Source organism: Microcaecilia unicolor, chromosome 5 (genome assembly GCF_901765095.1).
Source record: "Microcaecilia unicolor chromosome 5, aMicUni1.1, whole genome shotgun sequence".
Classification (NCBI taxonomy): Eukaryota; Metazoa; Chordata; class Amphibia; order Gymnophiona; family Siphonopidae; genus Microcaecilia; species Microcaecilia unicolor.
The window spans coordinates 114,904,623-114,932,416 of NC_044035.1; the positions used below are offsets into that span (position 1 = coordinate 114,904,623).

General features: G+C 42.9%; 1 protein-coding gene across 5 annotated transcripts in view; it reads left to right on the plus strand.

The window, feature by feature from the left end:
• Positions 1–3,736: 3,736 nt before the first annotated feature.
• Positions 3,737–27,794, plus strand: part of SAMD8 (sterile alpha motif domain containing 8) — a 130,610-nt gene continuing 106,552 nt past the window's right edge. Inside the window, exons 1-2 of one of the 5 annotated variants that reach the window (XM_030203228.1) lie at positions 19,102–19,151; positions 21,217–21,292. Coding sequence is in view for 2 of the 5 variants with exons in the window: in XM_030203223.1 (XP_030059083.1) it covers positions 3,925–3,993 (69 nt within the window). In the remaining 3 variants the exon portion in view is untranslated. Of the gene's footprint in view, positions 3,795–3,821; positions 3,994–19,029; positions 19,152–21,216; positions 21,293–27,794 lie in introns of those variants that run through there. The other 4 variants (XM_030203227.1, XM_030203223.1, XM_030203224.1 and 1 more) reach the window with 4 other exon arrangements.

The window sequence follows — 27,794 nt, forward strand, 5'->3', positions numbered from 1 at the left end:
TGAGGAAGATATCCTGTTTCCTGATGGGTTCATCTTAACTTGTAATCTGCCTTGGAAAGCCTGGTCTGGTGTTATAAAGATGATGGAATATATTGAAGCTAAATGGAAGTACAATTAAACTATCATTGGGGCACATGGAATCACATCTTCATCTGTTTTGTAGAAATTTACATTTCAGATACACAAATGGATTATTCTGTTTTTAGGCATGTTTCAGGGAGAAGTGGTTTTATAAATCAAAATAAAAATAAATATTTTGTTTCATGCAGATCTCTCATTTGTTGAGACAACTAAATGGACTATAAGTCCTTAATGCAGAACATTGGTTTTCTTATAGTTTGTTCCTTTGATGACTTATACTCAGGGCCGGCGCAACCCGGTAAGTGAGGTAAGCATGGCAGGGGAGGCATCGACCTCTGGAGGGCGTCACAAGCCATGCTTACCGCCACTTACCTCAGCTCCCCAACAGCCCTCATTTTGTTCCTGCGCTGCCCTAGGGGGTTTAAATCTTTTACCTCAGTTGCTGCGGCCGAGTCAATGAAAGCACTACTCGTCTCTAGCCTTCCCTAAGTTCATTCCCTCTCAATGTCCCACCTTCTTCTGACATAATTTCCTCTTTCCGCAAGGGCAGGACACTGAGAGGGAACAAAGTGAAGGCTAGAGACAAGCAGTGCTTTCACTGATGCGGCCGCTGCAAAGGAGAATCGCTGGACATGGATGGGAGTGGAAGGGGAGAACAGAGGAGAATCGCTGGACATAGATGGGAAGGGATGATTGAGGCAAAGGAGAATCGCTGGACATGGATAGGAAGGGAGGGCAGGAGAGAGAGGAGAAATTGCTAGACATAGAGGGGAGGGCAGGGCCCAAAGAGAGAGCAGAAATCGCTGGACATGGAGGGGAGGGCAGGGGAGAGAGGAGAATTGCTGGGCATGGATGGATGGAGGGGGGCAGGGGAGAGAGGAGAATTGCTTGATATGGATGGATAGAGAAGAGGGCAGGGGAGAGAGGAGAGTTGCTGGACATGGGTGGCTGGAGGGGAGGGCAGGGGAGAGAGGAGAGTTGCTGGAAATGGGTGGATGGAGGGCAGGGCAGGGGAGAGAGGAGAGTTGCTGGACATGGATGGAGAGGAGGGCAGGGGAGAACAGGAGAAATTCTGGACATGGATGGAGGGAAGGGAAGACAGGAAGGAGATGAACATGGATGGAGGGGAGGGAAGACAGGAAGCAGATGCACATGGATGGAGGGGAAGGGAGAGAGAAGAAATGTTGGACATGGATGGAGGGGAGGGAAGAGAAAGGAAGTGAGAGGAACATGAATGGAGGGGAGAGAGGAGAAATGCTGGATATGGATAGAGGAGAGGGAAGGGGAAGAGAAGAAATACTGGACATGGATGGAGAGGAGGGAAGAGAGAGGAAGGAGATGGGATGAGGGAAAAGGAAGAGAGGAGAAAAACTGCACATGGATGGAGAAAATAGGCAGAAGCTGGATCCACCCTATACCTCCTCCAATCTACGGAGAACCCAGCTTTTACTTATGGATGTAGGGCAAGAAATGAAGAAGAAAGGAGGAAAGTAAATAAATAAATGGAAGGGAAGCCCTGGAAATGGAGTTAAGGGAACAGATAGAGAGCAACAGAATCAGATACTGGGCCAGCATGATCAGAAAAATAAAGTTACCAGACAACAAAGGTAGAAAAAAAATCAATTTATTTTAATTTTAGTGTTTGGAATATGTCCACTTTGAGAATCTACATCTGCTGTCTTATTTTGCAATATATAGCAATGTGTTTCTGTTTTTTTATCTGGTATTGTGCTGCATGCAGAGTCTAACTTCTTAGGATTTCAGGTTAATTTTTGAAGAATTTGAAGAGGGTCTATCTCTGTTCTGCATGTGTGACCACAAGGCCAAGTGTCTGAATAGGGATCTGTTTGTTAGGTTCTGAGTTTTTGATAACACGTTGTTTTTCAGAGTCAGCAAGACTGTCTGTTCTCCAAATTCCTGGTCTGTATGTTAATTTGGTTTGTGTCATTTTGGGTAAACTGGAGCTGTAACAGCTTACAGAAATTATTTATAATGAAATAAAAAAAACACAAGTTATTTTTCTTTTAAACTGGTGTAATATTTTCAATGATGGCATGGGTGGTAAAAGGGATGTGGCTACTGTGGGTGTGACTACTGTAGGGGCAGAGCCATAGTGATCCCACCCCTGGATGGGTAGGGGCGCCGACTAATAGGCTGCAGGAGGGCACCAGAAACCCTAGAACCGGCCCTGCTTATACTTTGCCAAAACCGAAAACTCATCTCTTCTATTTGGTTGACAATAAAAGGAGCTCATTGTGAACACTATCCACCCTAAAATGTGTTTTCTGGCCATACATGAGGAATTGTGATATTGAATAAATAAGTGTATGTTTGTGTCCCTAGTCATGCATGCAAAGGTATCCCAAGCAAACTCGGGTTCAATGTCTTACATTTGAAAATACAGTGAGATAGAATAATAGAATTCAATTATATCATGGAAGCAAGTAGATGGATATGTCTGAAACATTTAACAAAGATGAGATTACCATATATACCCAACCGAACATTTAAAAGTCTGCCCTTTATTTATTGGGATTTATTTGCCGCCTTTTTGAAGGAATTCACTCAAGGCAGTATACAATAAGAATAAATTAAACATGAGCAATAGACAATTACAGCAGTAAAAATATTCAAATAACAATACTACTACTACTACTACTTATCATTTCTATAGCGCTACAAGGCATACGCAGCGCTGTACACCATACATAAAAAAGACAGCCCATAATATGTAATACTTGGTATCAATAATGAAATAGTGATGGATATTCACATAGCAAGCAGCCTGAGTCAACAGATTTAGGGCCCTGTTTACTATGCAGCGTTATAGGCACGTTAACATTTTTAACGTGCGTTAACCATGTAAGTGCCTACAATATCCCGATAGGTGTCTACATGATTAGCACGCGCACTAAGTGTAGGTGTGCTAAAAGCACTAATGCACCTTAGTAAACAGGGCCCTTATTTTCCATTGAACATAATGAACTTTGTATGAACTTGGTGGCTAATAGTGTGCTGAACTGGACAATGTTGGACGATTTAGCCTGCCTCTGGACAACTTCTGCATGAAGGAAGCCCCTACCTCATTATTCAATACATATCTGTGAAATAGTAGTAATAAAACAAAAAAGCAAGTGCATTTTTATAATATACCACTGCATTCCCCAAAACAAAAAGAAGCAAGTTCCCACATTGCATTTTTTTCCTTTGATGCAGGCACAGGAAAAAAGATGTTAAATGCTGCAAGTCTTATAAATAAAGCAAGTCTGATTGTTAAGTACCTGATTCTCATAACATGATGTCTGTTTTGTGGCCCTATACTAGGTGAAAAAAATCTCTGCTCGAATACGGGGAGTCCCTATAGCCAGCCCCTCCAAATGACACAATTATTTAAAATGTAGAACAAATTAGTAGCTAACTAATGAAACCAATACTTCCTTTGTGCTTGAAAATAAAAATGCTGCCAACAATAAAGAAGAAGAACAAGGATGCAGCAGCTCATAGGTTTGCTTGCTTTGTTTTGAGTGTAGTAGATGACGGCTGCACGGGGAAGGGAAAACATAGATTAACCTAATTGGCTTCAACGTTTTGACGTCATCCCGTTTCTTGTTTTCTTCAACCTCCTTGAGAGAAGTTGTGCGTATCGTAGGGGATGGAGGCGGGCCGAGGCGCCGGAGAAGGAAAGCTGCGGGATTGTTAGTGGGCGACCTCAGGTATGAGTTTGACGGGGGGCGGGGCGTTTGAGGGAGAGGTGTCGTATTGCGGACAACAAGGAGGAGAGAGTGGAAGGTGGAGGGAGAGACAGCAGATCATGGGGAGGGGAGGTGGTCCTCCGATCCCCAAATGCGTGTGAGGAGACCGGTCCCCCGATCCCCGAATGCGTGTGAGGAGCGGTGCTCGGCGTATGAGAGTGTGAGTACAGCTGAATGCCTGTGTTACATGCCTAATGCGTGTGACTTTAAAATGTATATGTTCATATACCTACCAACTCATATACACGTGAACACGTCCATTAAGGTTTTTGGGTGGCCGGTCTGGGCGAATCTGGGACGACGATGGTCTCCCATGGCAGCACTGGTGAACGAGCATCTTATTTGAGAGCGAGAGAGCTATGAAGTAGCAGCCTCTGATCTATTCAAATTATTGTTGTATGGTTTATTAGGACTTACTATACCGCCTGCCCTGGACTAACTCGCACTCTAGGTGTATGCAGCACTGTACAGAGAGATATAATGTACAACTTCCTCTTCGGTTTGCAGTCTGGACGAGGCAGAAGACAGGCAGGAGTATCTGGTTTTTACTTGTTACCTAGACAACAAAACGTAAGATGCAGGGATGTGACTGATGGGCAAAATTCAGGAAAGGAACAATTTCCCTTGAATATTATTAAATATGATGTTAGAGTCTAGCTGTGGCGGTCCTGATAGGTAACAAGTAAACAAATGGGTTTTAAATGGAATTCATTGAAACAAGTACAACTTTTAATTGCATTAAACTGTGAAGAGGCTTTCCAAGGGCTAGTGGGTTGAAAGGGACTCTTCAACAATACTGTTTTTTGGTACAAAATAGAGACCCAGATTGAACAACAAATCAAGCCAGGTTAAAAAAGTTCTCTCAAATTATTTTTATTTAAACATGTCTTTGACCTATCTCTCAGCTCTTTGCAGCAAGCAAATCAAAAATACTGTAATAAAACAGCAGTAAGTTAAAACTAGTCTCATAGTTTTGAGTCATAAGATTTACAGAAATCTGCAGCTCATACTTTGAGACCAGCCCTATGCAGCAGAGGAGGGCTGACTCATGATATTAAATGCTACTCATAGTGTAGGATGGAGTGGAGGGCACAGAAAGACCAGCAAAAACTGAGGGTATTTTGAGGAAAGAGACAAGGCCCTTACAACTTGTCCCAGAGACGAAGCGACCACTGACTGTAGTTCCAAATTGAAGACTTCCTGTGAAAATAAGATGTTTGGTAACCTAAACAGCAAATAAAGTGCCTCTTTTACTAAGCCACGTGAGCGTCTATGCGCACCCAATGTGCGCCAAAATGAACTTACCGCCTGACTACCGCATGCCTCTTGCGGTAATTTCATTTTTAGCACACACCCGCTACGTGCGTCTGAAAAATATTTTTTATTTTTGTACGCGAGCCAAGTGGCATCTGACGCGCATAGGTCATTATCACGCTCATTCTTTACCGCTAGGTCTATGGCTGGAGGTAAGGTCATACACCCAAAATAGATACACGGCAATTTTGATTTTGCTGCACATCCATTTTTGGAAAAAAATTTAAAAAGGCATTTTTGGTACGTGTGCTGAAAAATATTTGTGAGTGCGCCCAAAACCCATGCCTACACTACCGCAAGCCACTTTTTACCGCGGCTTAGTAAAAGGACCCTACAAGGAGGGACATAAATCTTCCACAGTAAGTGAAAGGAATAAGAAAAAAAGGAAGTGGAAGTAAAATATTTTACTTTCACTTTTTTTTTTTTGGGGGGGGGGGGGGGGTATCCTAAACATACATTCACTGTACCTGCTCCTAGGTTGAATTATGTAGGATGGAAAGGACTCATTCGTTCAAAATCATTATCAATGTTTTATTATCGTATGTGTTAATTTGTTGCATTTGTATTGTTGCTCTAATTATCTGCCTTGAACTTAACTTGTTTGTGATATTTGTTTTAGTTTCAAGAAAAATAGTGACTCTTGAATGTAAAGAGTGGAAACAACTGATTCCGAAACTATTTTGGGGATGATTTTTTTTCTTTTTTAATTGGGCTGGTACTTTGAATTTCAAAACCTTGATTGACTAGCAGGGGCATTTTCGAAAGAGAAGCGCGCCCATCTTCCGACACAAATCGGGAGATGGGCGTCCTTCTCTCAGGGTTGCCCAAATTGGCATAATCGAAAGCCGATTTTGGGCATCCTCAACTGCTTTCCGTTGCGGGGACGACCAAAGTTCCCGGGGGCGTATCGGCAGTGTACCAAAGGCGGGACGGGGCTGTGCTTAACAGATGGGCGTCCTCGGCCAATTAATGGAAAAAAGAAGGGCGTCCCTGACGAGCATTTGGCTGACTTTACTTGATCCCTTTTTTTTCACGACCAAGCCTCGAAAAGGTGCCCGAACTGACCAGATGACCACTGGAGGGAATCGGGGATCACCTCCCCTTACTCACCCAGTGGTCACTAACCCCCTCCCACCCTAAAAAAAAACTTTAAAAATATATTTTGCCAGCCTCTATGTCAGCCTCAAGTGTCATACCCAGCCCCCTTACAGCAGTATGCAGGTCCCTGGTGCAGTGCACTTCAGGCAGACGGACCCAGGCCCATCACCCCCCACCTGTTACACTTGTGGTGGTGAATGTGAGCCCTCCAAAACCCACCAGAAACCCACTGTACCCACATGTAGTGTTGTACAGTTATGGAGAGTGGGTTTTGGAGGACTCAGCACCCAAGGTAAGGGAGCTATGTACCTGGGAGCAATTTGTGAGGTCCACTGCAGTGCCCCCTAGGGTGCCCGGTTGGTGTCCTGGCATGTGAGGGGGACCAGTGCACTACGAATGCTGGCTCCTCCCATGACCAAATGCCTTGGATTCGGTCGTTTTTGAGATGAGCGTCCTCGGTTTCCATTATCGGCGAAAACCGAGGTCACCAATTTCTAAGGTCGACCTAAATGTTGAGATTTGAGCGTCCTCGACCGTATTATCGAAACGAAAGATGGACGCCCATCTTGTTTCGATAATACGGGATGCCCTGCCCCTTTGCGGGGACGTCCTCGGAGATGGGCGCCCTTAGAGATGGTCGTCTCCATTCAGTTATGCTCCTCTATGTTATCCAAATTCATTCTTTTTTTCTTTTTAGAAATAATGTTATTGAGCCCCAGAATACTGTAGTTCTTACTTCTCCAGTTATAGGGCATTCTCCATTACACATCATAGCAATCCTTGCCAATTATAAACCACTACAAGCATGTATGTTTATTCAAAGAGAAGGGAATCAAACCACAAGGTGGTAAGGAAGTTTCCCCTCCTGTCACACACTTCAATCCCAACTATGGTTTCTCATGCCTACGCCATACTTTCTTCCTTGTCTTCCTTGCACATTTCACCCCTCCCCTCTACTTATTGATGCCCCTGCTGTGCTTTCTCTTCCCCAGTGTGCAGTGACATCCCCAGGATTTACTCATGGATGCTTTGCTGTCTGGACACTTGAATTGTGTGGTGGTTAGGACTGAGGATTGGAGAGGCTGTAACTCTAGAGTGTGGAGGCCTAGGGTTGCTCGGGGCAGTACAGCTTCCCTGCTGACATATGACATAAGAATCACTATACTGGGTCAGACCAAAGGTTCATCTAGTCCAGTGGTTTCCAAACCTGATCCTGAATGTTCATGAGAAAGATTTGCTTGCAGTGGTGACAGTGTATGCTAATCTGTCTCATGAATATTCATTGTGGGTATCCTGAAAACCTAACTGTCTGAGGTGCCCACAAGACCAGGTTTGGGAACCACTGATCTAGACCATTATTCTGCTTCTAAAAGTGGCCAAGCCAGGTCACAAATAGTTGATAGAATCCCCAAAACAACTACTACTAGTACTTTTATTTCTGTAGCGCCACTAGGAATACTCGGAGCTGTACAAAAACATGTAACAGAGGCCTTGTTTGACAGAATTTACAATCACTTTCAGACAGACAAGCAGGACAAATAAGTGATTAGGGAGTTAGATTTATTATGGGAATGATTAAAAAGCCTTTCTATTGAAAGGAAGTTCTGAAATGAGGCAGATAGGATGAAGGTGAAAGGGGTTAGACTTAGGAGTACGGTAATCTAAGGAAATACAAATTGTCACACATCGGTAGGCTCAGCCCTGAGTGGCAGCAAACTGTGTCAGAAGGTGAGGCAATCGTCTCTGGCCAGTTTTGGCAGTTCAAGGCTCTGCTGACAAGCGTACCAGATTCATCCACCAAAACCCTTGTAACCTTAATGTATCTATGCACCTATAGGTGTTGGTACATGTGTGGATATAAATATGGTTTTGGAAATCAAATTATCTGCTGGTCCTCTCTGGCAGTGAGTTTTAGTTCTTTGACTTGGTTGGGTTGGCCTCTATCTAGGTGGACAGACAAATTGAAATCATAAGTGCTTCTTGTTTCTAGGACACACTAAAAAGTATTTATAGTAGGAGTGGTTGCATGCTATATTATTTTCCTGCAGATTTTCTTATTTTTGTAAATATATATATATATATACTAGTGAAAAAGGCCCGTTTTGGAGTGAAATGAAACGGGCGCTAGCAAGGTTTTCCTCGTAGTGTGTATGTTTGCGAGAGTGTGTGTGAGCGAGTGTGTGTGGAAAGAATACTTGTACAGGCTATCCTCTCTGTAAATGAAACCCAGACTCCTAAGGTTGAGAGTGGAGCCGACACTGAATCAGTCACAGCAGCAGCAGCGAATATACAATGTTGTGGTCTCGAGAGCGGCCCCCCAAACAGTGCCCTCTAGGTCCTAGTGCCTGCCTGAGCTAACATACAGAACACAGCACCTACAGTCCTCCCTGCATTCAACTCTCCCTGGCAGAGAACGAAACCTGAGCTGTGCCTTTTTCCTTGAAGCACTGGGCTGGACAGCTTATTGAAAAAGCTTTTACTCTTGGCAGAGGGCATGAATGTAGGAACTTGCTAGCAGTTCTCTTAATTACTTCTAAAGCTGTGTTATTTGTTGGGGTGGGGGAGGAGAAAGTCAGTGAACCTGGCGATCTGGATTGTGTGCTGTTGCTGGTAAGAATGTGCCTCCGTGTTTTTTTTGTTTTGTTTTATGACCCTGCCGATTTCAGCACCTCCAGTCCTCCCTGCATTCAAGCAGTGGCAGCTCATTGTGAGGCAGGGGGAGGATTGCTGGTAAGAATGTGCCTCCGTGTTGTTTTTTTTGTTTTATGACCCTGCTGATTTCAGCACCTCCCGTCCTCCCTGCATTCAAGCAGTGGCAGCTCATTGTGAGGCAGGGGGAGGATTGCTGGTAAGAATGTGCCTCCGTGTTGTTTTTTTTGTTTTATGACCCTGCCGATTTCAGCACCTCCCGTCCTCCCTGCATTCAAGCAGTGGCAGCTCATTGTGAGGCAGGGGGAGGAGTAGGGAAGACAGCTGGACAGACTGGATATGCTAACCAATCTGTGATCATCTGCTATTGCTATATTTACCTCCCTACCAGTATATACAAAGGAGGAGATTCTATATATAGCGCATAAAAAATCGGTACTGACAAAGCGTATTCTATAATCGGCGTCTAGATTTAGGCACCAATTATGGAATATGCTTAGTTGATATTTCGATGCCGATATCTGTGTGCGTCTATTTACACCAACAAAAACCTGGTGTAAATCTAGTGCGTAGATTTAGGCGCACTGTGACATATTCTATAACTAGGCGCCTAAATTTTGGAACGCCCATGAAACTCCCATTTCTCCGCCCATAACCATGCCCCTTTTTGTCTCTGCATGTTAGAAGTTTGGCGCACATTGTTACAGAATACGCTTAGTGAGTTGTACGCCTGACGTCGGTACCGGGCAAAATGGTAGAGGCTATTATTAAGAATAAAATTACAGAGCACATACAAAAACATGGACTGATGAGACTGAGTCAGCACGGATTTAGTGAAGGGAAGTCTTGCCTCACCAATCTACTGCATTTTTTTGAGGGGGTGACAAACGTGGATTTTCAAAAGGCGTTTGACAAAGTGCCTCATGAAAGACTCCAGAGGAAACTGGAGAGTCATGGGATCAGAGGTAGGGTATTACTGTGGATTAAGAACTGGTTGAAAGATAGGAAGCAGTGAGTAGGATTGAATGGTCAGTATTCTCAATGGAGAAGGGTAGTTAGTGAGGTCCCGCAGGGGTCTGTGCTGGGACCGCTGCTTTTTAACATATTTATAAATGACCTAGAGATGGGAGTAACTAGTGAGGTAATTAAATTCGCAGATGACACAAAATTATTCAGGGTCGTCAAGTCGCAGGAGGAGTGTGAAAGATTACAGGAGGACCTTGCGAGACTGGGGGATTAGGCATCCAAGTGACAGATGAAGTTCAATTTTTGACAAGTGCAAAGTAACGCATGTGGGTAAGAGGAACCCGAATTACAGCTATGTCATGTAAGGTTCCGCGTTAGGAGTCACAGACCTAGAAAGGGATCTGGGAGTCATCGTTGATAAGACGTTAAAAACTTCTGCTCAGTGTGCTGCGGTGGCTAAGAAAGCACACAGAATGTTGGGTATTATTAGGAAAGGGATGGAAAACAAACACAAGGATGTTATAATGCCGTTGTATTGCTCCATGGTGCGACCGCACCCCGAATATTGTGTCCAATTCTGGTCGCCGCATCTCAAAAAAGATATAAAGGAATTGGAGAAGGTGCAGAGAAGGGCGACAAAAATGATAAAAGGGATGGAACGACTTTCCTATGAGGAAAGGCTGAGAAGGTTAGGGCTCTTCAGGTTGGAGAAAAGGCGGCTGAGGGGTGATATGATAGAAGTCTACAAAATAATGAGTAGAGCGGACAGAAGTGAAGCATTTGTTTACACTTTCAAACAACAATAGAACCAGGGGACACAAGATGAAGCTAGAATATGGTAGATTTAAAACAAATAGGAGAAAGTTTTTCTTTACTCAAGGTGTAGTTGGGCTCTGGAACTCGTTGGCGGAAAATGTAGTGACGCAGCTGGCCTTCTGGAGTTTAAAGGGGGTTTGGACGGGAAAAGTTAATTGAACATTATTAAAAATTAAAAAAAAATTTTAAAATGGGTTTTGCCGGGTTCTTGAATCCTGGATTGACCGCTGTCGGAGACAGGATGCTGGGCTTGATGGACCCTTGGTCTTTTCCCAGTATGGTGGTGCTTATGTGCTTATATTCTAATCAGTTCCAGTTAGTGCTCATTATTGCTTAAGTGCAGTTATCAGTGCTCATTAGCTTGTTAAGCCAATTAAATTACACACAATGTTATAGAATCTGTTTCGATTTTGGTGCCTAAAACTAAGCGCACTATATAAAATACAGGGGAAAGTGTCCTAGGCAGACTGTGATAATATTGTAATTGGTGGTTATTGCAAAGGAGGACAGCTATAAGGTAGCATTTGGAGATCAAGTCAGGGAGACAAAATGGCCATTTTTCTCAGTGGAGGAGGGTGAATAGTGGCGTGCCAAAGAGATCTGTACTGGAACCGGTGCTATTTAACATATTTTTAAATGATCTGGAAATCGTAATGACAGGTGATTAAATTTTGCAGATTACACAAAATTATTAAAAGTTGTTAAACCACATGTGGACTGTGAAAAATTGCAGGAAGACCTTAGGAAATTGGAAGACTGGGCATCCAAATGGCAGATAAAATTTAATGTGGACAAATACAAAGAGGCATATTTTCAAAGCACTTTGGGCGCCTAAGTTCCATAGGTTTCTATGGAACTTTGGGAGGCTAAGTGCTTTGAAAATGAGCCTCAAAGTGATGCACATTGGGAAGAATAATCCAAATCATAGTTACTTGATTCTAGGGTCCACCTTGGGAATCGGCACCCAAGAAAAAGATCTGGTAAAGGGAATGGAACTCCTCACATATGAGGAAAGGTAAAGACATTAGGGCTTTTCAGCTTAGAAAGGAGACAGCTGAGGGGAGATATAATTGACGTCCACAAAATCCTGAGTGGTGTAGAATGGGTAAAAGTGTACTTTTTGAGAGAGTAAAAATCAATTGAAAAACCATGGGACACTCAATGAACTTACATGTAAACACTTTTAAAACAAATAGAAGGAATTTTTTTTCACTTAATGAATAGTTAAGCTCTGGAACTTATTGTCAGTGAATATTGTAACAGCAATTAGCTTATCTAGGTTTAAAAGAGGTTTGGTCACGTTCCTGGAAGAAAAGTCCATAGTCTGCTTTTGAGATAGACATGGGGAAGCCACTGCTTGTTTCCGGGCATCAGTAGCATGGATCTTACTAGTATTTGGGTTTCTGCCAGGTACTTGTGACCTGGATTGGCCACTGTTGGAAACAGAACTGGGCCGGATGGACCATTGGTCTGACCCAATATGGCTATTCTTATGTTCTAAAGATATTGGTTGGTCAGTCCAGACTGAGGAGGCAACAACCAATACAGTCTCGTTTCAGTTCTAGTTTCTTGTTTCATGACATTTTATTTTGTGCTGATATTGCTTGAGTACAGTATCTGTTGCTCATCTCCATAATGTGTCATTATGGAAAACCACAATGAGATCTATTCTTTTTTTCTTCTGGGGCTGGTTTGCTTGATGAAATAAACTACAACTTAGAGAACTGCTTTCAGCATAGTCCAGATTCTCTCTTTCAGTTCTTATTTTATAAATCACAATAATTTTTTGAGTTATAAGGAAAACAAAAAACAGGAGAAAGTACAAAAAAGCTTCATAAATTCTTTGCTTCAGTCTTCTCTGCAGATGGTGTTGGGAATATACTTATGCCAGTGAGCCTGACATGGGTATTGGGAAAACTTGAAGCTGTTGTTAGATCATAATTACTGGGCTTATGAATAAACATAGCTTAGTAGAGAAAAGCCAGTATGAATTTAGTGAGTGAAATCATACCTTACTAGAGGCCCTGACAGATTTTAATTGGATTTAGGAGCTGGGTTGGGGCTATACTGGACCTAGCACTTACAAATGGAGGAGACTGTTTCTGAGTTTATGGTGGGTGATCTAACATCCACTTATCACTAGATGGTGTGGTTCAAAATTAAGACACACATGGGGTGGGTACATTAAACGTCATCTGCCATTTAGACGCCCAGTCTCCCAGTCTCGTAAGGTCCTCTTGTAATTTTTCACAATCCTCCTGCGATTTAACAACTTTGAATAACTTTCAGGCTCATTTTCAAAAGAGAAGGATGCTCATCTTGCGACACAAATCGGAAGATGGGCGTCCTTCTCACAGGGTAATCCAAATCGATATAATCGAAAGCCGATTTTGGACATCCCCAGCTGCTTTCTGTCGCAGGTACGGCCAAAGTTCCCGGGGGCATATCGGAAGCCTAGCGAAGGCGGAACTTGGGGGTGCCTAACACTTGGACGTCCTCGACCCATAATGGAAAAAAAAGGGCGTCCCTGACGATCACTTGGACGACTTTACCTGGTCTTGTTTTTCTTACGACCAAGGCACAAAAAGGTGGCTGAAATGACCAGATGACCACCGGAGAGAATTGGGGGTGACCTCCCCTTACTCCCCCAGTGGTCACTAACCCCCTCCCACCCTCAAAAAACATCTTTCAAAATATTTTTTTGTCATCCTCAGATGTCATACTCAGGTCCATCACAGTAGTATGCAGGTCCCTGGAGCAGTTTTATTGGGTGCAGTGCACTTCAGGTAGGCGGACCCAGGCCCATCCCCCTCCCTACCTGTTACGTTTGTGGAGGTAACAGCGAGCCCTCCAGATCCCACCAGAAACCCACTATACCCACATGTAGGTGCCCCCCTTCACCTGTAAGGGCTATGGTAGTGGTGTACATTTGTGGGTAGCAGGTTTTAGGGAGGGTTGGGGGGCTCAGCACACAAGGTAAGGGAGCTATGTTCCTGGGAGCATTTTATGAAGTCCTCTGCAGTGCCCCCTAGGGTGCCCGGTTGGTGTCCTGGCATGTCAGGGGGACCAGTGCACTACAAATGTTGGCTCCTCCCACGACCAAAGGGCTTGCATTTGGTCATTTCTGAGATGGGCGTCCTTGGTTTCCATTATCGCCGAAAATCAGAAGCAACCAAGTCTAGGGACAACCATCTCTAAGGATGACCTAAATTTCAAGATTTGGGCGTCCCCGACCGTATTATCGAAATGAAAGATAGACGTCCATCTTGTTTTGATAATACGGGTCTCCTTGCCCCTCCATCGGGACGTTTTGCAAGGACGTCCTCAAAAAAACTTGTCCTCTTCTCTCAGAACTTCTCAGAAAAAATCGCATGGTTATAGTTTATTTGTTTATTTATTTCCTACTGCAGCTCCTTGTGACTGGGCAAATCACTTAAATCTCCATTGCCCCAGGTACAAAATAAGTACCTGTCTATAATATGTAAACCACTTTGATTCTAACGGCAGAAAGGCAGTGTATCAAATCCCATCCCCCCTTCCGTTCTATAAAATAAAGAAAGGACTGATAATATACCTCCCTTTCTCTTCCTTCCCCCCCTTTCCTCTTCCTCCATGTCCATTATATCTTTCTCTCTCTCCCTCCCTCCTGTTGTTCAGCATCTCACCCTCCCTTCCCTCCACCCTCATGAGTAGCAACACAAAGTTCTTTTCCTGGCTGCTGGAGCTTACTGCTTTGACAATAGCTTCTATTGGTGACTCCTGTACTCAGGGTTCGGCATCTGCCCCCTCTTAATTCCCCTCTCCCTCCCTCCACAGTCTTCCTTCAAGGTGGTCTTCTGTTGGTCTCTGGCAGTGACTGCCTGCAGCCAGGTCCAAAGCTTTCCTTCTGACCCATCCTGCCCATGCAAAAGCAGGAAGTGATATTGGAGGAAGCAGGACTAGCCAAAAGGAAAGTTTTGGAGCAGACTGCAGGCAGCATATGTGCACCACTGCCACTGCTGATACTGGGGACCAACAGAAGACCATTTTTAAGGTAGGCTGGTGTGTATGTGTGTGGGGGGGATGATATTAGAGGGAAAGATTCTGGATCATGCTGAGGACGGGTCGGGAGTGGAAGAAAGCAGAAAAGACATTTGGAGGAGACAGGTGATGTAGCAGCACAATTAAATTATTTAATCAAGCTCGATGATTACTGCATTGATCGCATAGTTAACTGTGATTAACTTACAGCCTTAATATATATATTTATTTTTTTAATCCAATGACAAGTTCTGTTGTATAATTTTGTCGCTGGAAGTTTGGAGGTAGGAGCCATATAATATGCATTTACAACATATTCGTTTAGGGCACTGTTTACTGTGATCCACTAGCGTTTTTAGCACACGCTAAAAATTAGCATGCCTATAGCACATCTTAGTAAACGGGGTTTACCGTGGTAATAGCTGCTGAGAATTTAGTTGCTTTTTAATTTTGGTAGCTGTATCTTCACCTGTTATCAGTATGTATAGGGCTTCAAGTATAGGGGCACTTTTGCAAAGGTGAGTTAGGCTGTACTCGCTCCCCCTTGGTGGTAATTTCAGATTTGCCACGCCCATAACGCCTGGATGATTTATTTTTTTTCCTCCCATGTGCGGCCTTTCTGGTGGTAATCGGCAGTTGGCGCATGCCGACTGGTCACCGTACATGTAGCGCGTGAGCCCTTACTGCTAGATCAGTGGGTGGCGTTAAGGGCTCAGGCTGGTTTTCGGTGCGTGCCGATTTCAGTTTTACTCCATGCCCTTTTCCCATCCCATTAAAAAAAAAGCCCTTTTTGGCACACATGGTAAAAACTGGCCTGGCGCAATCCCAAAACATGCAACTACAGTGCCGCAGGCCACTTTTTGCTGCGGCTTAGTAAAGGGGCCCCATGTCACTCTCTTTTCACTATTGAAAGAGATGTTGGTAATCGCATTTTAGGGACTTTTCATCCAGACCGCCAGATATTTAAATACTGTATCAGATTCAAGCTGGGATGCAGCGCTGACTTCCACCTTTGAGAATTCATCCATGGGGGTAGATTTCCCAGTTTTTCCACCACTGATATTTTCATTGATAAATCTAGAGCAAAACTTTGATAAAGGATATTTTTCCTGATATTGCAAGGAGGTTGGTGTGAGCTTGCATTTATTCTTGTTGGGACTGAAGGTGTGACTTTGTAAATGCTTTGAAAATGTGATTCTTGGTTTTTTTTTTTTTTTGTAGTATTTCTTTTTTATGGCAGAAGTTAGTTTTCTGGTGCAACTCACATATGGAGCTGATGTGATGTTAATTTAAGAATTCTAGGCATTTAGGAACATTGGAAACTAAGTTCCCACTGTCATTTTATCTGAATAAAATATTTAAAAAATTGTCATTTCCAAAATTGCAGCTTTTTATTGGACCTGTTTGCAGTGTTCAGTTGCAGTTCTACTGCTAAGCACTTGTGCTTGTCCTCCATTAAGGTACAGTCTTCCAGTCTTGTTTTTTATCAAATCTATGGCCCTGTTTACTAAGCTGTGCTGTAGGCGCGCTAGCATTTTTAGCGCATGCTAAAAATTAGCGTGCGCTAACACTAGAGACACTCATAGGAATATATGTGTGTCTCTAGCATTAGAGCCTACTAAAGTTTAATGCACGCTAAAAATGCAAGCGTTCACCTTAGTAAACAGGGCCCCTAGATTGCAATTCAAACCAGTTTTTTTTTATTTACTGAACAATATGTGACCATCTCTGGGGAACGGTGACTAAAGTCACAGAAACAAAAAATGAGGTTTTAACGAGTTCTGTTAGAGGAAATAGTTTGTAATATAATAGTCCAAACCCCATCATGTGAAAAAAGTTACAAAAGTTCAAACAACTTCTGTAACTTTTTTTGCAGACTGCTTAGGACCAATGATGTGAAAAATCAGCCATTCTCAATATTTTGGATCTGCTACTTTAGTCACCATTTCCCAGAGATGGTATACTGCCAGTTGCATGCTGAGTAACTTTTGTTCCATATGCAGACGGATATTGTTCAGAAAAAGGTGAATAGCAGAAGGTCACAGAAGGGTGTCAATTTGTAGAACCACCATGATGTGACCTCCTGATCCCTATGTACCCTAGTTTTGGCCTTAACCTTTCCTGGACCTGTGCATTCTGCCTTTGAACAAGGTTCACGGTTGCACTATAGTTAGGACCCCAGAAAACTCGGCAATTACAATTCCCATGTTTAGAATACTGTGGACCAGGCATCGTGAAAAGCTGGCATTTTGCTGGCTGTTAAATACAAGAGAGGCAGTGGAGATAAAATGATTAAAAACACTGAAATAATCTCCAACATTAATATCAATATAAGAATAGCACTAGCCTGCTGTACAACACTTTCACCATAACATTGGTCTAAGAAGACATTCTTTTGAAACAAACATCCTTTCTAGTAATTTTTAAGTCTTAACAGCATTAGCCCTGAAGCACATTATTCCTTCACAGTGAAAATTTTCAATTCTCCAAAAGTCCAACACAACTACAGTGGGGGAAATAAGTATTTGATCCCTTGCTGATTTTGTAAGTGTGCCCACTGACAAAGACATGAGCAGCCCATAATTGAAGGGTAGGTTATTGGTAACAGTGAGAGATAGCACATCACAAATTAAATCCGGAAAATCACATTGTGGAAAGTATATGAATTTATTTGCATTCTGCAGAGGGAAATAAGTATTTGATCCCCCACCAACCAGTAAGAGATCTGGCCCCTACAGACCAGGTAGATGCTCCAAATCAACTCGTTACCTGCATGACAGACAGCTGTCGGCAATGGTCACCTGTATGAAAGACACCTGTCCACAGACTCAGTGAATCAGTCAGACTCTAACCTCTACAAAATGGCCAAGAGCAAGGAGCTGTCTAAGGATGTCAGGGACAAGATCATACACCTGCACAAGGCTGGAATGGGCTACAAAACCATCAGTAAGACGCTGGGCGAGAAGGAGACAACTGTTGGTGCCATAGTAAGAAAATGGAAGAAGTACAAAATGACTGTCAATCGACAAAGATCTGGGGCTCCACGCAAAATCTCACCTCGTGGGGTATCCTTGATCATGAGGAAGGTTAGAAATCAGCCTACAACTACAAGGGGGGAACTTGTCAATGATCTCAAGGCAGCTGGGACCACTGTCACCACGAAAACCATTGGTAACACATTACGACATAACGGATTGCAATCCTGCAGTGCCTGCAAGGTCCCCCTGCTCCGGAAGGCACATGTGACGGCCCGTCTGAAGTTTGCCAGTGAACACCTGGATGATGCCGAGAGTGATTGGGAGAAGGTGCTGTGGTCAGATGAGACAAAAATTGAGCTCTTTGGCATGAACTCAACTCGCCGTGTTTGGAGGAAGAGAAATGCTGCCTATGACCCAAAGAACACCGTCCCCACTGTCAAGCATGGAGGTGGAAATGTTATGTTTTGGGGGTGTTTCTCTGCTAAGGGCACAGGACTACTTCACCGCATCAATGGGAGAATGGATGGGGCCATGTACCGTACAATTCTGAGTGACAACCTCCTTCCCTCCGCCAGGGCCTTAAAAATGGGTCGTGGCTGGGTCTTCCAGCACGACAATGACCCAAAACATACAGCCAAGGCAACAAAGGAGTGGCTCAGGAAGAAGCACATTAGGGTCATGGAGTGGCCTAGCCAGTCACCAGACCTTAATCCCATTGAAAACTTATGGAGGGAGCTGAAGCTGCGAGTTGCCAAGCGACAGCCCAGAACTCTTAATGATTTAGAGATGATCTGCAAAGAGGAGTGGACCAAAATTCCTCCTGACATGTGTGCAAACCTCATCATCAACTACAGAAGACGTCTGACCGCTGTGCTTGCCAACAAGGGTTTTGCCACCAAGTATTAGGTCTTGTTTGCCAGAGGGATCAAATACTTATTTCCCTCTGCAGAATGCAAATAAATTCATATACTTTCCACAATGTGATTTTCCGGATTTAATTTGTGATGTGCTATCTCTCACTGTTACCAATAACCTACCCTTCAATTATGGGCTGCTCATGTCTTTGTCAGTGGGCACACTTACAAAATCAGCAAGGGATCAAATACTTATTTCCCCCACTGTATGTTTAGGAAACAATTTTCATAGCTTTCCTTTAAATTCTGGCATTGCGTTAGAGTGCTAGTTGTAAATAGAAAGCTGGTTGAACTGTGAGCTGAAGTCCAATCTACATGCAGTGCCAGCTGACAAGAGTAATTCTTTTAAGTGATCTCATTATAAGGGGAGGTGACAGCAGTGGGAGGGAGAATTGGTTTCAGGACTAGGATTTCATTGTGCAGGCTACAGAGTGGGGAGAACAGAACATCATTTATTCATTGTCTTTCAAGGACATGCGTCAACAGTTCTGACAAGTCATAGGATGGTGATCAGTGTGCAGTCCCAACTAGTGTCTAAAATGATGAAGTTGGAAATGAGAAAGGTAAGAGAGTTGATCAGTTTCTTTAGACTTTTGAATGATGATTTATCTGTCTAACCTAGACAGACATGATCATAGTGGCTGGATGAATACCAGCCAACTACTGGTGATGGTGAATTGGTACTTGGCTGATGCTGTTTAGTAAAGCTAACTGATATGTTTGGCAGTTATCTTGAATGTATCTTACTAGGAGTCCTAGGTGTACAAAACTTCAGACTTAGTGGATCCTAGGTATATACGGTAATGCTCCCTCTTGTTTCCTATATACTTGTATCAACACTATATATTTTTTGCCTTAGCGGTGCTCATAACCAAATCTTATTTTTTGGAAATGTGTTTAGCACCAACTTCTTCATCGGCTTTTCATGTAATCAATTTCATTATATTTTCATTATTTTTATGGTTAGTCAGATTGGGGGTTCAAAATTGCCTGACATGCATGTTTCGCCAGCTAGGCTGTGTCAAGGACTTCCCCCTTTGCCGTTTTCAACGCCACCCTCACTACTTTAGTGAAAATATAATGAAATTGATTACATGAAAAGCTGATGAAGAGGTTGGTGTTTCCAAAAAAATAAGATTTGGTTATGAGCACTGCTGAGGCAAAAAAGTTAGAAAAAAAAATATATAGTGTTGATACAAGTATATAGGAAACAAGAGGGAGCATTACCGTATATACCTAGGATCCACTAAGTCTGAAGTTTAGTAAAGCTATGCACATGTAGGAAGTTGGATGTTTAGGCAGTGCTCTCACTACTTTCAGAAAGTAAATTGTTAAAAGCTATGTGCTCAGAGATGGCCAGGGTTTAGGGTTATGCATTTTATTTTATATGGTCATTTTATAGATGATGGTAGATAACCAACGCAGAAGAAAATAATTGCCTTTAATAAGGAGTGATATCCTACAAGTATGCACTTGCCAATGACTGGCGACTTGTGACTAGCAGCTGGGTACATTTTACTACTACTACTACTTATTATTATTTCTATAGTGCTACTAGACGTACGTAGCTTGTGGAGAATTCAGAAATAACCACGCAGACTAGGTAGCACCTTTATGTTCATATTTTTAAAATGTTGTCCATGGTATTTTTTTTAATGAACTCAGGGGCCTTTTTCCTAAAGCATATCGTGTGCTAAATGCTGCATGTTCTATTTTACACCTGTGGGCCACATGGCACTTAGCGTGTGCTAATTTTGTTAGCACACACTAAACTTTAGTAAAAGGACCCCTTAAGCTAGTTCATCAGTTACAGAAGTTTTTTTTGCCCTGATAATTTTAGAACAGTACTCCAGTGTTTGATCACACCGCATTTCGACTACTGCAATGCACTCTACTTAGGACTTCCTTTGTGTCATATTCGTGCGTTGCATGTAGCATAGAATACAGCTGCTCATATATTTATATCAAAAGTTTCTTGATTTGATCATACCTCTCCTGTTCTGGCCAGGTTACACTGGCTTCCAGTTGTATGGTGACTTTGTTTTAATATTTTAACTTAAATACACAATGCGTTAAGCCATCAACTCCCTTTTAGTGATTGCAACTCTGCTGAAGGTCTAGTGCCCTACCAGATCTCTTCATCGTTCTGATAAATGTCTCTTAGACGTGCCATTGCTTCACCAGGTTCAGCTAGATGAATATTGGACATCCATGTTTAAGGTGGCTAGCCCTGTGCTGTGCAATTCTTTACCACTGGAATTAAGGTTTGTGTCTGACACAGGAAAGTTCCAAAAGTAACTTAAGGCCCATTTATTTATGCAAAGCTTTTCTTATTGGTTAATTTTGGTATCCGTAACATTGAATATGCATGTAATATGGCAGTTGTACGTGACTCAATGTTAAGGCAAGTTTTTTTTTAAATAATTAATTTGCTTATTTGCTCTTTGATATGATTGTTTTTGTTTTATTCTTTTATTATGTATTTTTTATTCGCTTCAAAGAATTGTAGGTTGTCAAGTTAGTGTTTTTTTTAAATAAAATAAATGTGACTGTGTCAAAGTATTATGAGTGAGTAGAATTTGGAAAACAAACAAAATTGTGAATGCTGCTTGGTTTTCTTTAATGCAGGGGTGATGATTACCAGTCAGAGGCAGGGTTTGTAGATTAGCCAAACTTATAGAAATCAAAAAGGCTCTGGAATCAGGTATGCAAATATTTCTTGTAATTATTGTGGAATTCCTGAAAAACTCAGACCTGTTTGAAATCCCTGCTTTAAGGCATGGTTAAGTTGTTTAATTAGAACATTCCAGGGGTCTTGTGTGACTAGCATACGTGTGGAAGTGGAATAGTGATTAAGCAGCAGAGCTTATTTAGTGTGTGCTGATTGTGATGTGTTCCTTGGCACAGTATAGTTCTGTTTGATTGTGATTGATGGGTTTTTGAAGGCAGGGCTTCCACTTATTGTAGTAGATGTATTAAAAGCAAAACTTCTTTTAGGCTCCTGGGAGGTGAGTGGGAGAATCTTGGGCGGCAGTAAGTTTTGTGGTGAGGAGGGTTCTTGTTTGTCAAGATGTTTTATTCTGAGTTGTATGTGGTGGCTTAGTATGTAGGAGTGGCTTGTAGAAACTATACATACACCCTGCTATCCTCCCACCTAAAAGAGTTAGTAAATTGATACCTGGTGTAACCAGATAAATTGTTTCCTAAATATTTGTTTTAGGTGGCATTGGATACAATCCTCTCTGTCTCCTTCACCTTAAATATGTATTTCTGTTCCGGAATTGGTGATCGCCATTGTGGAAAATGTAAGCCACATCGAGCCTGCAAATAGGTGGGAAAATGTGGGATACAAATGCTACAAATAAATAAATACAAGCTCAGAGCCCCTAGCTTCCACTGACACTGCATTTAAATGCCATTTCAGATCCGACTTTTAAAAATGTAGCAAAATCACTTTTATTGTGATTCTTTTATGTTCAACACTTGTCAGTATATGTCTTGATTTACTTAAATGCTTTGATAGAAAATGTTATATTGACAACATTAATTAATTGTCTATTATTCTTGTTGTACACCGCCTTGAGTAAATTCCTTCAAAAAGGTGATAAATATATCTAATTAATGAATTAAATAGAGTGGGTAGATCGGAACAGTAGCACTCTTTCCTGCATGCCTTGCTGATGTCAGCCTGAATATGACGGGCAACTTAGGCACAGATTGAAAGCAATTAGACTTTGCTTTTCTCCATTATGTTTTAGAAGACAGCACAGCACGGTCCTGCTAACAGTGGAGAGAAGTTGAGTTGCCTTCCCCATTCAGTATCTGGTTTCTCATAGTAACATAGTAGATGATAAGTACATAAGTGTTGCCATACTGGGACAGACCAAAGGCAGATAAAGAAAAAGACCTGTACGGTCCATCCAGTTTGCCCAACAAGATAAACTCATTGTATGTGATATTTTATATGTATACCTGACCTTGATTTGTCCTTGCCATTTTCAGGGCATAGATCGTAGAAGTCTGCCCAGCACTGGCTTTGCTTCCCAATTACTGGTGTTGCCACCCAATCTTCGCTAAGCTTTGTGTTTATCCCATGCATTTTTGAATTCTGTTACCGTTTTCATCTCCACCACCTCCCACAGGAGGGCATTCCAAGTATCTACCACTCACTCTGTGAAAAAATACTTCCTAACATTATTCCTGAGTCCCCTTCAACCTCAGTTCATGTCCTCTAGTTCTACCACCTTCCCATCTCCGGAAAAGGGTTGTTTGCAGATTAATACTTTTCAGATATTTGAATGTCTGTATCATATCACCCATTTCTCCTTTCCTTCAGAGTATACATGTTCAGGTCAGTTATTCTCTCGTACGTTTTGCAATGCAAATCCTATATCATTTTGGATTCTCCTCGCTAAGATTGCTGAATTAGAGTATGAATATGGTTTTACTGATGTGGACACTTTTGTACTGGGAACTGAACTGAAATTTGGATGTTTGGGTGTCTGATCTAATACTGACTAGTAGTTTTCTCATTCATCCTGTGGTCTTGCTGCAAATCATAAATGTTAAGTTCTTTAACATTCATTATAGTATTCTAGAAGCCACATAAATGAACATTTAGGGCTTGAGTGGAAATGCAAGAGTGTGGACTCTGAGCCTGGATTAATACAGCATGCCTCTGGTTTCACAGAAGGTCAGGTCAGTGTTAAAGTAGGATGAGATCCTAGATTCCTTGCTGTCAGCTCTATGCAGCTTGAGTCACTCGTCATACTATTTCCTGGATTTCTTGCCTATGCTGCATGTGTGGCAATACAAACATAACGAATTCAGCACGTATACGCATTCTGCTTCCAGCCAAACTCCTAGACAAAAAAACAATAAATAAAGATAGCTGACTTTAATAAGAATCTAATTTTCTTAAGACAGTTGTTCCCAAGAACTGTGCAATACTTAAAACAAATATCACTGCAATTTTTTGTTTTAATCTTTAAGCAGCTTCCTCAGAATTCTATTCAGGCTCTGGAAGTATTTGTGTTTTAAAACAAACAACCAAAATAATAACCATTCTCACTGGTCCATTTTAGCTAGAATATCAAACATGGCATCTTTGCTTCTGTGAACCTGTAAGATCTCATATTTGGTGGTTATTTTGTGATACATGTCTGCTCTCATTTGATCAAGAAAATATCTGGGAAGCAATATTCTCTCTAAGCATGCACATAGATTTGCAGCATGCACGAGGTTCACAAACACAGTTTGCACACAAAAAAATAACAAATTACCGTATATACTTGAATGTAAACCTACTCGGGTATAAACCAAGATAACATTTTTACCCTCAAAGCAAGGGGAAAACTGTTAACTTGAATATAAGGGGGGGGGGGGGGTTATAGTCAAGTGATTCTGTCCTTCTTCCCTCCCCTGTGAAGTCCCTCATTTCTCCCTGTCCTCCCTCCTCCGTGGTTCTCATTTCTTCCCCCCCCCCCCCCCCACTATTTCTTTCCTCCTTCACCCCCCATGATGTTCGGAATGCTTTTCTCTACACCCAACCTCTCGCTGTCCCCTCTCCCCACCATTTCTGTCCTCCACCTTCACACCCCTGTGGTGATCATCATGTCTATCCCACAACCTCCCCTCCCCTTCTCCCCCCCTGGAGACTGGAATTTCTTCCTTTACCCCCCCCCCCCCCATTTCTCTCCTCTACCTTCACACCCCTTTGGTAATCGTCATGTCTTTATCCCACAACCTCCCCTTCCCTCCTCCCCCCTCTGAAGACTGGAATTTCTTCCTTTACCTCCCCCTTCCCCCAGTGACTATCATTTTATTTCCTACCTCCTCCTCAGGCTGACACTGACAAAGAATGTTGTGAGCAGGACATGTACAGGGTCTTGAGCATCTGTTCATGGCCCTGCACCAGCCCAGCATGTGGTTCTCTTTGAGGTAGGAGCTGCAGCAGAAGGAGGTAGGAAGTAAAATGAGTCATTGGGGGGGGGGGGGGGTAAAGGAAGAAATTTTATTACTGTTGGGGGGGAGGGGAGTGGAAGAAGAAATTCAGGGTACTGTGGTGGGGGAAATGGAAAAAGACATGCCGGTCACTGTGGGGTGGAGGAAGGGACTCAAATATAAAGTGAGATTTGTGGGCAAAAAAAAAAAAGCCCAAAGATAGGGGTCTCAGTTTATATTCGAGTATATACCATAGGTGTTCTAAAGTTGCACAGAGAAACCAAACTATTTGATTAATTCTACTTATTTAAAACAAATGATAGGCTAAAATAACTTAGGGGCTGATACACAAAGCTTACGGTGCTAGGAATGTCCGATGTTGATTGGTTCAGTCCAGTTTAGCTTGCATGTTATTTAGCGAGTAATGCACAAAGGGGTCTGCATCCATCTTATTGATCATGGTAGCAGGCAATGATAATCTTATACAAATGTATTACAGTGAACTGTCAACCTCCCATCCGCACTTTCTCCAAATTGATGTTAGTGGTGTTAGTGACCTCTCAATCTGGGAAGCACTCTTTTGTCCTGCAAATGTAGGTGGCCGCAATGGCCATCTTGATCCATTACACAATAGAGGCCTTTCCAGGGCAATGGAAGATGAAAAGATGATCTGAGAGAAAAAAAACCTCGTTCATCTCCTACAAATAACCGGGTATCCATGGCGCACAGTACAATACTGCAGCAGTTTAAGAAAGCACTGTAAAATGGTGGCACCCAGCCCTGCCCAATGCATCCTGGGATGCTCTGGGCAGGGCTTCACACCAGGTGGCACCAATGGAAGAAGAGGGAGGCCCCCTCCCTCTTCCAACTTAAGGTAGGGGGCTGGGGAAGGGACACTAGACCACCAGGTGGGGGGGATTCACCCGCGGCCCAGTGGGCCACCAGGGACATCCGAGGGATGTTTGGGGGGGTTAGGGGGGCTGGAGACCCACCGGATCACCAGCCCTCCCGAACCTGTGTGTGTGTGGGGGGGGGTCAGGGGGACTGGGGGGTCTGCTGGACCTCTAGCCCCCTGTTGCTGGGGGAGGGGAGGTCGGGGTTCCTGCCGGGGCTGCTGAACCTGTGTTGGGGGGACGGACCTCCAGCCCCCATTCATTTGACTCAGGTGGGGATAGTTGGGGTCTGGTGGTCCCATGGATCTCCAGCCCCTGTGCTTGACAGGTCTGGGCTTTTGACAGCCCAGACCTGTCAAATAAGTGCGGGAGGATGTGCTCAGGCACAATCCTCCTGCACTTCTACCCCATGATCAGAGATAATTGCATGCTTAAATTTGCATGCAATTATCTCTGATCATAGATCTTGTAAAGCCCCATGCTGTTCCAGCGCTATTTTTAGAGCGCTGTTTGGGACAGCGCGGGGCTTTTGATCATCTTCCTATTTGTGACTTTGGGCAAGTCGCTTAAGCCTCCATTGCCCCAGGTACAAATAAGTACCTGTATATACTATGTAAACCATTTTGAATGTAGTTTCAAAAACCACAGAAAGACGGTATATCAAGTCCCATTCCCATATTTGGTCCTTCATCCAGAAGGTTGTCTGTTCGTATCCACTGGCAAGCAACATGTTTGTTGTTCTATTCCTTTGTGAATCATTACAGGCTAGATGGCTGGTTAGATCCCATTTGAACTTTTGCAGAGCGTCATTCAGGTGGCTTTGCGCTACCAATAGCTCAGTATGGTACAGCCCAAAGGCTAAGGAAGGTGAAATGTAGACACACTTGTTAATTTCATTTCTTTTGGTCAGGCTTTACTATCCTGACCCGAAGACTGCAATTTTCAGGGCTCATGAGATCTGTCTTTCTCTCCAGTGGTGTTCTATAAAAATAAAATAAATAGGACATGGCCTTTTTCCATAGCTGCAGTTGTTGATGGGGCATGGGTGTGCATTCTGGGACCTTCTGCTGCTTTGGCAGGAGCATGCTGGTGTTTTCCACTGACTGAGCACCAGCCCACTTGTACCAGTCATGTCACTGGAAAGATCAGTTTCTCTACCTCTATCCGCTAGTAGGTGGGGATAACAACCTAATTAGTTCAAGATGGTACAACCCAACTAAAGGAAAGGAAATGAATTGGTATGACTGAATTTTACCTTTGCAAAGCTCGATGATATTTGCATTATACTTGCCAAGGTACACTTGGCTTGTAGCACACAAACTTGATCTTGGCTTATAAAAATAAAAAGGTCCACAAAAGAATTTTGTGCGCAAAGCCTCTAAAAATTTAGAGGGAACATTTGCTGGGAAGATGCTGAAATAATGATAATTCCAAAGTTTACTGGGTCATTTTATGTGCACTTTTGATACATTGTGCAGTTCATAGCATTTACATTTTATTTTTGAGTTCCACACCCTGCAAAAGATTTGTTGTGCAATATGGGACAAGGTGTAACACCTCAAAGTCAAACTACAAGTGTTTCTTAATTTCTAGTTGTTTTTCTCCAAACATAATGCTCTCAGTATTGTAAAGCAATATACAAATTCAGTTTAAGCAGAGTTTTAAGCATTTTTGAGAGGGTGACTCATGGGCTTTGCTGGGATTTCTTGTTACTGCACTTAGATTTTCTCAGTAAAGAGGACATACATATTAAAAAACATTTGCTCAGGATTTAAGTTCTGTATTTTTTGTGAGGGCCAGCTTAAGGGGTGAGCCAGTATGTGCCTAAAGCCTTCCTCTTGTTTGTCCCTTTTCAGTGGTAGGAGTGTGTTCCTTCCCTTCCTACCATTGAGCTCCTCTCTTGCCTGCTCTTCCTGCTAGCCCTGTGACCAATGTGAGGACAGGTGTTTTCCTGTATTCTTGCAAGAAACAGGAAATGTCTGTTCTCATATTTAGAACTGGCCAAGGAGCCAGCGGAAGAAAACTAGGCAAGGGAAGAGTGCAACAGCTGGAGAAAGGGAATACAGTCCTGCCACCGTGTAAATGAGTAACTGGGGGCTTGGGGCTCAGGCTGGAAGAGGTCTATTGCTTTGGGGGTGAACTTCAAGGAGGCTGTTAATGGGCTGGAACTGGGACCAAGCTGGAAGGAGGAATGAGGAGGAAGCAACTGTGAGGGGAGGAAGAAACAAGGGCATATTACAGGGGAAGGGTGCAGGGGATGGTTGCTGGGATATGGAATAAAACAAGTAGGATCAATGAATATTGCAGAAGTATGTACATAGGCAGTACTGAAGAAGTATATATGAAGAGAGCTGATACTGGGAACATGGT